The 11,376-nt window shown below is 40.8% G+C and overlaps 1 protein-coding gene across 2 annotated transcripts; it reads right to left on the bottom strand.

The window, feature by feature from the left end:
- Nucleotides 1–4,144: 4,144 nt before the first annotated feature.
- On the bottom strand, nucleotides 4,145–7,809 carry LOC307245855 (ferritin, heavy subunit). 2 transcript variants are annotated; one of them, XM_080021564.1, is made up of 5 exons: nucleotides 7,668–7,809; nucleotides 6,073–6,176; nucleotides 5,843–5,989; nucleotides 5,062–5,184; nucleotides 4,145–4,835 (listed from the first exon to the last, which is right to left on the bottom strand). In XM_080021564.1, the coding sequence occupies exons 2-5, from the start codon at nucleotides 6,172–6,174 to the stop codon at nucleotides 4,692–4,694; spliced, it is 516 nt and encodes a 171-aa protein (XP_079877690.1). In that variant the 5' UTR covers nucleotides 6,175–6,176; nucleotides 7,668–7,809; the 3' UTR covers nucleotides 4,145–4,691. The 2 variants fall into 2 exon arrangements, with proteins under 2 accessions (XP_079877690.1, XP_079877689.1); XM_080021563.1 differs by having other exon boundaries at nucleotides 5,062–5,187.
- Nucleotides 7,810–11,376: the final 3,567 nt, after the last annotated feature.

An 11,376-nucleotide genomic window follows, 5' to 3' on the forward strand; every position in this document is an offset into this window, starting at 1 on the left:
TGACGGGGACGCTGTGTGACTGTGGCACTGGACCACAGACCATGGAGCACCTCTTGATATGTCCCCTGCTGGAACAGCCCTGCACAGCATCGGACTTAGCAGAGTTTAATGAGAAGGGACAGCAATGTGTTCAGCTGTGGCTGAACCACATCTAGCCAAGCCTTGTAACTGACTGTTTTGTGGACACGACAAGAAGAAGAGAGAGTTGCTCCTACATCTTATCTGTGGACTTTGAGGCCCTGTCGGTTGTCACAGCAACCAAAGATGGCGATGATCAGATTAACAAAAGTATCTGCAGCCTAATGAATAATAATAAAGCATAATATAATCTGTTTGGGTCCGTCTAGTTTCCGTCTTCATTTCTGCATCATTTTGTGATGTGCTGCTGTTCTTTTGTTTGGGGTATTTTATTCTTTAGTCTTATTGGCTCAACTGGTTCCAGAACAGTATTTACTGCCTTGAAATTTTAATATTTTGCCAATTTTTAATCACATTTCTTGAAAAAGGTAAAATTATTTGAGGTAAAATATTAAAAAGGATTGCACCTTTAATATTTTACCTTTTTAACCCTACCAGCGATCTGCACATGATTTTATGATGCTTTAAGGTGTTCTGATGTTGATATGTATAAAATCTTAAGGCAGAGTCTTCTTTCTATATCTATGGTAAAGCCTCAGGTCCTTACTCTGCAGAAAGGACAACGTGCTGATGACATGTTAGGAGCAGTTTAACATTAAACTGCCACGCCCAAAGTCCCTCCGTTATCTGTAGCATTTTCTATACAGCAGCTGCATGTACACAGACTGAACACACTGTAAAAAACTACTGTCTTTATGTTGTATATACATATAGATTATTATTTTAGATTTGTCATTTCTTGCGAAACAAAATTTGTCTCTCTGCATTTGACCATCATCACCATTGACTAAAATTCAAATAGGTCCAGAACATCATAATGTGTAACTTGCGTTATAATTCAGTGTGATATAAATTGAAGTAGCCTAGTAGTTGTATCAACGTCTGCATGTAATTAACAACTGACTGTCAGATCAATATAAGAAGAACAATTCAAAAACATTTAGACAATATTTATAGTCACTTTTATACAATTATACAGATAATACTGAAGATATGTATTATTTAAGGAGGTTCAACTGACTCAACTGAAACTAATCTCTTCAAGGAAAAGAAGGGCTGCATTTAAAATCAAAATGGTGAAAATATAATAATATTAATAATCTTAAAATAAAGATAAAATATATACCTCATTTTTGAAAAATAAAATAAAGTATAGCAGCAGCTAGGGTTCCCCCTTTTTCTTTGTGAATGTTTTAACAGTCTCAACCAATTTCAAAAGCAGATATCTCAACACATCTTAACAATTGAACAGTTTTAGCTTCTCTTTCTTTCCCTCTTTTATCCAACTCCCCCATTTTCTGTTGTTCAGTGAGAGAACTAAGCTCTAGCTTGTCCTGCCAGGAGTTTAAATCTAGGCTGGAATGATGTCAGGGCCATTCTCGTGCACATGTGCAGGTGCTCATTGGTGAGCCTGGATCTATATTTACTTTTAATTATGTTCATTGCAGAGAAAGCTGCCTCGCAGCTGTATGTGGAGCCAAACATGGTCAATGTGTACAGGGCTACTTTCCTCAGATCTGGGAAAGCTGTCTCAGAGACCATTTGGAGCCAGAAAGTGGCGGGGTCAGTTATTCCAAACTTCTCTTTCAGCGCCACATCTGCTTGGAGATCAATCAGTTGCATCTGTAGAGGCCCAGCATTTGCCCATTTGAAGTGCTGTGTGACTTCCTTTGAGAACCCACTGACATCTGTGATTAGAAATGGGTTCTGAATGAACAAAGTGAGCTGCTGTCCAAAGCGGAAGCTGTCAAAACGTTTGGAGAAGTTTACAATCAGCTTATCGACAAAGTCACCAAAAGAAGACATCTCTCTGTCCCTGAACCTGTTCCTGCACTGCTGGGAAGTGTGCACAGTCTCCCTGCAGGTCATCCTTGAACACCTCAAGTTTCCTCTGAAAGGAGCGGACAGCTGTCATTAATTTACAAATTGTATTGTCCTTGCCCTGTAGCTTCAAATTAAGTCATAAAGGTGTGACGTGATATCAACCAAAAAGGCGACATTATCCATCCTTTTCTCATCTTTTAAAAAAAGAAAAAACTCTGTTGCCTTCTGACTTCTCAGCTCTTCCAAGAAAGCTGCTACTTCCCTTCTGATGGACCAAAAGCGCTCTAACACCCTGCCTTTGCTAAGCCATCTCACGTTGTTGTGCAGCAACAGATCATCAGTGTTTGCATCAACTTCTCTGAGGAATTCCCTGAGCAAGCAATGCTGATAGGAAGAGGATGCCCTGAGAAAATTGATCATCTTCATCATTGTGTTCATCACTTCAGCATGCTCATCTGACAGGGTGGAGCACAGGACAGATTGATGTATTGTACAGTGGTAGGAGATGAGCTCAGGATTGTCCTCTTTCATTCTTGCCACAGCTCCTTTCTCTCTCCCTATCATGGCAGGGGCTCTATCTGTGGTTATTGAAACCACTTGTTTTGGCTCTATTCCTTGCTTTATTAACGTCTCCTTAATGGCCAGGTAGATGTCCTCTCCTCTTGTACTGGTCTTAAGGGGAGTTACACCTAAGACATCTTCACAGAACTCTTTCTTTTCTTGGTTGAAGAACCTTACATAAATTAACAGCTGAGCATTTTCAGACGTATCAGTGGACTCATCTACAGCTAATCCTACACATGGTACCTAATGAATGGCTTCATCCAGCTGGGCTAGCACATCCTGGGTTAACATTTCACTTTTCTTTGTGGCTGATGATGTTGACATGGGTATTTGCTTTATTTTGTCACAAAGCTCTTCTTTCCGTTTCCCCTCAAGTAAGGTTTCAGCTATTGCACTCATGCACTCCTTGACAACTGAAAATCCAAGTGACTCTGAGGTAACATTCATTAGCACGTTGTTGGGCAGTGAATGAATGGGTCAGGATCCGGGTGGGTTGTTCATATTGGGCTCTGAGACTGCTTATTTTCTGTGACCGCAGTTCAGACTTGAGTGGGTATGTTTGGTGAAAAACTTAGTGCTTTGACTTATAGTGGCGTTTCACGTTGGCACTTTTTACGAGTGCCACTGTCTCTGAGCATATGAGACAGACTGGTTTTGTGTTTCCAGTGGGAAGAATAGCATGAATGAGTCTGTCCATTCTGGGTTGAAAGCTCCGTTTTCGCTGTCCACTTTTCTCTTCTTAGAGAGCGCCATGTGTAGTTATTTTTGTGTCTCCGGCTCACTCCGTCTCTCTCTTTTCGGTCTCGCTGTATTTCTCATTGTTCTCCCGCTGTATTACTGACTCTTATCTGACTTCTTTATCTTTAATTCTCGCACTTCTCTCTGTCATCTCTCGCATGATCGCTCACTGTCTGTGAGCCGGGAATGCACAGATTCGATTGGCTAAGTAGCATCACGTGGGATGGCTTAACTCGAATGCAATTGGTCAGTGGATTTCCTGATTCGCTAAACCAGTACCGTAAAGTCTAGAAACGCTCCGCCGGTCAAAACTTTAAATACTTGAATAATTGATTGACTATAGGTCCGGGTCCGTATAGGACGGCGTCTGGGTCCGGAGCGGACCGCGGTCTGCCCGTTAGTGACCCCCGCCCTACGAGCAGTGGGCGGGCACGGGCATGACAGGAGTATTAAACCCTAATATGCATGTCAGTGATGGTGGGAGGAAGCGCAGGGAGAACATGCAAACTCCACACAGAAAGGACGAACCCAGGACGTTGTTGCTGTGAGACAACAGTGCGATCACTGAACCACCGTGCCGCCATTTATAAAGATGAGAGTTCCATGTTCAGAGCCCTTTATAAGAGAATTTAAATGATGCAGACGTCTGTCTCTCACTGGTTCTGGAAAAGATATGTTTCTGTCTAAAATTAAAAAAATCTGGAAGTCTGTGGTGGAAGGATATGCAGCTTTTTGCATAGGGTGCCATGTTTTAATATTCTACTTAAAATACTTTACTTAACCTTTTAGAAAAGCTCTAATTTGTTGGAAGAAAAGTGACTTACCTTTCCAAGTCAAAGTGCCGTTTCTTACAATGTACAACAAAGACAACAGCCGTCAATATGATCTATAATCTTTATTTCATTAAAGTTACTTTTTCAAATGTCACTAATTTCAACACAAAGTGGTGGGTCGCTATGAAAACAGTCGACAAACATGCGACAAATAGAGCTTAAACGGCTGGGATGTGGGATGAAATGATCAGCAGTGCAGTAGCCAGGCCTTTATTCTTTATTTATATTATTATTATTATGAATTTGTAAAAAGGTGTTGAGGTATTTCCTGTTTCTTTGTCAGTCTAGAGATGAGCTAGTGCAGTTTGGGGTGTAACACTAACAGGGTAGTGGGCTCTGAACCAGTTGGGTAACGGGGTTGTGGGCTATGAACCAGTTGGGTAACGGGGTAGTGGGCTACGAACCAGTTGGGTAAGGGGGTAGTTACCTCTGAACCAGTTGGGTAACGGGGTAGGTGGCTCTGAACCAGTTGGGTAACGGGGTAGTGGGCTATGAACCAGTTGGGTAAGGGGGTAGTTACCTCTGAACCAGTTGGGTAACGGGGTAGGTGGCTCTGAACCAGTTGGGTAACGGGGTAGTTTCTCCCTGTACTTCTCACAGAGTGTGCTTGTCGAACAGGTACTCCCCCATGTTTGGCTCAGTGGCACCCAGTCGTCCCAAACTGCCCACGAAGTCGCCCAGTTTCTTGATGGTGTCGTGGGCGTCGACCAGGAAGTGCTGCTCCAGGAAGTCACAGAGCTGGGAGTACAACACACACAATACAACACTCGGCCTTGTCCACATCCAAGCGCCTCAGTTTGATGCACATCAGGCCACGGACACCTGTCTATCTCTCTGTGTCTTTAGATCTATACACCTTTCACCCTGAATCTTTAATCCCAGTCATCAAATACGTTGATCGACACTGGAGGTAAAATCCTCCAAATGAAGGTCTTCTGCAGTGCACTGCTCTCCTGGTACTCACATGAGGATCCGTGCGTGCCCCTGCCCTGCTATGCATGTCGAGCACACTGCCGTTCAGGGTCTTCTGGTATTCCAGGGAGAAGGACAGAGCGTCCAGACCGCCGTGCCAGTCCTCCCTGCCGGGCTTCTGCAACACAACACTCCACTGCTCACAACCACGTAGAGTCAAAATGAAGGTTATTTAGGGAAAGGGAAACTTATATAAGAACATTCTAGAAGGGGCAGGGTTCCAGAGGCTCAATGTGGGGTGTCTGAATGTAAAATAATAAATAAAATAAAAGATTTATAACATTTACAAATCTATAAAAACAGGGAAGGTGATTGACTAGATGAGATTGAGGAGATGACTATAAACAGTTAATGACAGTTTCCTTCAGCTAGCAAGGTAAGGATTACCAACAGGACTAAATCTACCCAGTCATTTTGGTTAACCACACAACGTCAGACGGTTAAGTACAAGGATCTTCTTAGATTTCTCTCTGTAGGTAAGTAAGGTGAGTTGGTTAATCTAAGTGTTTGTAAGTATCAGGTTTAGAGGTAGGTTTAGGGTTTTAGATCAGAAATCCTGACTGATCCGAAGAACTGGACTTCATTTTGACAAAAATAAAGATATGGATAAACAAAATTGGATAATATGTTTATGTTGAAAGTAAGACCTCAAATTCTAACTTAAAGCTTTTTAATGACTGTTTAAGAATATTTGTAAACCATTTCAAGACCTTTTAAGGACCTTGTTGACAACCTGTAAATAGGGAATAACAAGTTAGAGTCCAGACACTCACAGCGATGTTCTGCAACATGATCCGCCCTCCCCTCATGTTCTGGTACTCCATCAGCTTCTCTGCCTGCTCCCGTTCCTTCGCCGAGCGCTCCAGGAAGAACCGGGAGAAGTTTGGCAGCGCCACGTCGTCCCTGTCGAAGTACATTCCCTGAAAAGACGGGCACAAATCAACACGATTGGTTCCAAGCGGAGAGCCAGGTAGACTGGACTTTCTAAGCTTATGATTCCTACCAGGGCCAGGTAGGTGTAGGAGGCCGTCAGCTTGCTGTTCACCAGCTGGTTGACTTCAGCCTCCGTGTCGACGTGAAAGTTCTGTCTTACTGCAGACTGCATTTCTACACAGGCAGAGAAATAAGCGGTCAAATCCTCACAAGGTGACTTTGTTCCACCAGAAGCTGCTCAGTCCAAAACACTGACTCCACTGCAGAGGTTTGTAAACTCTGCTCTATCCTCCTCCACCTGCAGATAACAGCCTTTTATAGGTTTAGTTTTAACTGGCAGTCAGCAGGTCCAAGCCACGGAGAAACCAGCTCCAGTTGTAATAAGCAGTTGTGTGACACCAATGTGCAAACCAGGTATTGATGTTTTTGTAAATGGAGGCTCAGCCTCCTCACCAGACGACATCAGCATATAGCAGAGGCTTTTGTCCAAAGCGACTTACCATTATTCATTCATAGACAGGAGAAGTTAGGGGTTAAGTGTCTTGCTCAAGGGCACTATACCATGCTAGCAGGAGGAGCCGGGGATTTAATCGGCAACCTTCAGATTACTAGATGACACTCTACCTCGTGAGCTACTGGCCCCAGATGGAACCTCTTATCAAAAGTTCAGTTTTCAAAGTGTTGTTTTGATACAGAAAAAGGGATTTACTTTAGTCCCAGCAGCCCAGAGACTGGACCAAAAGCAGTGATGCGGTTAGATACTTCAAAAGTGTACTTAAGTAAAGTACCCAAGTAATTCTACTTGGGTACTTTCCACCACTGACCAATCATGCTAATTTTTTTACCTAACATCTTCGTATCACAGCAGACAGACACATCTGCACGCAGCAGTTTGTTGTTGGTACCCTCACAGTCATCAGAGCAACGTTTACAGAATGTACCGGGTGTCACGACATTCCACTGTATACATGTATGACCGTATGTATATGTAGTGACAAATAATCTCTTGAATTTAAACTTCACAGTATTTCTATCCCAGTGCTCTCGTTTCCCGTTCACAGGAACGCACCGTGAAACTTTGTTTTCCGACCAGACATGAGCGCAGCATGATGGACGTAGCCATTAGCACGCATTCCTTTAATGTGTTTGAGTTTAAATAAACACTTTGTTTATCCCAGATGGTTATTTGGGAGGAACAGCAGCAGACGTTGTCAGAACAGTGCAAATTGAAAGAAGATAATAAAATAAATGTACACGCATAACCAGAAGCTAACAGGGAGCAATACTATGCTAACTATAGCGACGGGGTGTGGCTATACTAAGTAAATTACGGTAAAGTTAAATTATTTTCTTTTCATTTTTCTTTATTTAAATTACGCTGTCAGGGTCTGGATTTGGAAAAAAAAAAAGTTAAAAAAATAAGCCATTAGCCAGTTTATAATTACACTTGACACACTTGAGAGTGGCAAAACATACTATGGTTATGAAAAATGCCCGAAAAAGTGATAAACAAGGATCACTTGGCTCCCCTCCTTGGTCGCAAGTCGTTTTATCCGCGTTTCCTTGAACGCACCACATTGTAAACAGGAGCAGCTACCGCTAGCACCAGGAGCTAACGGACTACTCCTGCGCTGGACACCGGGCTCCAGTGAGGGTTCAACTCACCGCCTCCGTCTGTGTTTATCCCGCTCTGGGGTGAAACGCTCCCTTTTCCAGATTTTTCCAGAGTTTATATTTCGTTCCTCGTAGCGAGATTTTCCACGGCCCCCACCACCCGGAGAGCTAGCATCGGCGGGCTAAAGCTAGCCGGCTGTTTATACGGGAACTGCCCTGCAGCGCCACCCGCCGGCCGGGACGGCGCATTTCAGTTCCCATTCAAAACTTTATTTAGCACCTTTAAAAACACAGTTTGCAAAGTGCTTTAACATATGAAATAAAAGCAGAGTGTTCAGATCATGAATTTAAAAGGCAAAGGAAATTAATAAACAGGAATTAAATTCATTTATAAAAAAATGGATAAAGAGACAACAAGAAAAATAAATACAATATGATAATAAGAAATATAAATAAAAATGAAAAAATAATAAATAAATATGCACAATATGATAATAAGAAATAGAAAAAAAAGTAAATAAAACAAAAATATATAAAGAAAGGGGGTGACACCACATAAAAGCACAAAAAAACCCATATATATATATATTTATATTCTGTATATATATTTATTTATTCAAGATTCAAGACATTTATTTGTCACTTACATAGACATACGTTGATACATATATGCAGTAAAATGTCTTTGCAACGCACCCGGAGATGCACAATAGTTACTAAACCAAACACAATATATAGGCTAATTCCTACCTAGCAACCAATTTAAACTAACTGATTCCTAAAATGTAAAGCAGTTAGTGAATAGAATAATACCAATAAAATAAAAATAAAATAAGACTCAAAAAGATAATACAAAGTGGGGGTACAAAATAGAAGTGAAGGGAATAGAGTTATCTATATGGGATAGGCTATTTGTATATACAGATATGTGCAGTAAAGTACATGTGAATAAAGTGAGTATGGAGATATACACTACAGTATACAACAGTACAGTATACCCAGCAATACAGTTATACCAAACAGAACAGCAATACAGCACAGTATGCTTACCCAGAACAGTGATACAGTATGAAGTACAATATTCAGTGACCCAGTACAGTGATACAATATGCAGTAGTGTGCAGTAACCCAGAACAGTGGTACAGTATGCAGTACAGTATACTATAACCCAGAAGAGTGATACAGTATGCAGTACAGTATATTATAACCCAGAGCAGTGATACAGTATGCAGTAACCCAGAACAGTTATACAGTATGCAGTACAGTATGCAGTAACCTAGAACAGTGATACAGTATGCAGTACAGTATATTATAACCCAGAACAGTGATACAGTATGCAGTAACCCAGAACAGTTATACAGTATGCAGTAACCTACAACAGTGATACAGTATGCAGTACAGTATTTAGTAACCTAGAACAGTGATACAGTATGCAGTACAGTATACTACATACAGTACAGTGAGGAAGTGGAGCCTATGTGTGTGGCTCAATGAGGACCCCTGGTGAGTTCAGCATTGACAGTTCTTATGGTTTGTGGGAAGAAACTCAGTCTCTCTGTTCTCGCTGTGTGACTACGGAGGCGCTTGCCTGACCGCAGCAGCTGAAACAGTCCGTTGAGGGTGATGAGGATCCTTCATGATCCTGCAGCTCTGCTACTACACCTCCTGGTGTATAAGTCCTGCAGGGAGGGGAGGGTATGTTCAGCTGAACGCACCACCCTCTGCAGGGCCCGCCTGTCCTGGGCAGTACAGTTCCCAAAGCAGGCAGTGATGTTGCCTGTCAGGATGCTCTCCACCGCTCCACAGTAGAAGGACTTGAGGATCCTCAACGAGACCTGGAATTTATTCAGTTGATATATATTTATTCCGTTTTTTTATTATCATATATATATAGAAATACAATAAAATACAAAAATAAATAAATAAATATATATATAATAATAAAAAAAAAAATATATATATAACAAAAAAAAAAAAATATATATATATATATATATATAAATAAATATATATATATATAATAAACTGTAACTGACTTCTCTCAATAAGACAAACTCAAGCTGCACATGATGGTTTGTTTCTCAGTGTCCTCACAGTAGCTACTCTGAGGCTCTGTGACACCTCAAAAGCAGCTGAAAACACACCTGTTTACGCCATTTAACCTGTCGGACTGTGTTCTTCTTACCATTTTCTTTTTAAAATTTCATTGTATTTCTGTATTGTATTTCTTTTTTTCTGGGGGGGGGGCTGTTTGTTTGTTTTCTCCACAAATGTATTGACTTTAAAATAATGAATTACTGTATATTATTAATTCCTAAATGTCTGTAAAGCACTTTGAGCTGAACATTTTGTATGAAAGCTGCTAAACAATAATGATTATTATTATTATTATTATTATGGTTATTATTATTTGTTCAATACATATAATTAGGATCATGTCTTACAACTACATAGCAAAATAAATGTAATAAATACACACTTAATATTGCAATTGTAGTAGACAATTTTGATCATTTATTTTATGAGACTTATTGACTTAGCCAAGTTCCAATTAACAGCTTAATGACATAATATGAATATCTTCCTCAGAGAAGTTCTTTTACTTGTAGATACATTTTCAGGACTCTGTTCTAATACCTCAGCTGCGGCAGTTTGTATTACAAACTGGATGTCAACATATGAAGTCAACAGGCCTGCAGCGCCCTCTGCTGGACTCAAACACGATGAACGTCTGATTTATTTGATTTGATATTTATTTGGATTTTACGAGTAATATTTAATCCAATGTTATTATTTTGAAGTATGTTGACATATTGTTTGAGATAGTAAAGATATATTATTTGGAAATAAAGTATAACAATATTTTATTGATTCATAATTAAATAATTACTAGGCAATGGAAGGTTCAAGATTCAAGATTCAAGATTTTTATTTGTCACATACATATACATACTTCCATACATATATGCAGTGAAATGTAATGCAACGCACCCGGTGATAGCACACAAGAAGTCCTAGGAAAAAAATAAAAAATAAAATAAAATAAAAAGTAGAAAATTCCTTTCTAATAGACCGACTAACTGACTCCTAAAACGTAATACAGTAAGTGGAATACTTATAGAATAAGATAAAAAATATATAGAATAAAATACAATAAAAATAAATTGAAATAAAATGGAATAGCTAGAAGGAATATGGCTATGTATATACAGATATGTGCATTTAAAGTGGCATGTGAATTAAAGTGGCATGTGAATGTGAATAGTGTGAGGTAGTGTTTGGGATAATACAGCACAGTATACAACCGTACGGCGCAGCAATACGGCATCACGAACAACCCTGAACAGTGATACAGTATGCGGTACAGTATGCTACATACAGTACAGTAGGTAGTGGAGCCTAGTGCATGGCTCAGTTAGGACCCCTGGTGAGGTCAGCGTTGACAGTTCTGATGGCTTGAGGGAAGAAACTCCGTCTCAGTCTCTCTGTTCTCGCTGCGTGACTGCGGAGGCGCTTGCCTGACCGCAGCAGCTGAAACAGTCCGTTGTTGGGGTGATGAGGATCCTTCATGATCCTACGGGCTCTGCTACTACACCTCCTGGTGTATAACTCCTGCAAGGGGGGGAGGGTAGTTCCAGTGGTACGTTCAGCTGAACGCACCACCCTCTGCAGGGCCCGCCTGTCCTGGGCAGTACAGTTCCCAAACCAGGCAGTGATGTTGCCTGTCAGGATGCTCTCCACTGCTCCAGAGTAGAAGGAC

This window comes from Zeus faber (assembly GCF_960531495.2).
Source record: "Zeus faber genome assembly, chromosome: 20".
Taxonomy (NCBI): Eukaryota; Metazoa; Chordata; class Actinopteri; order Zeiformes; family Zeidae; genus Zeus; species Zeus faber.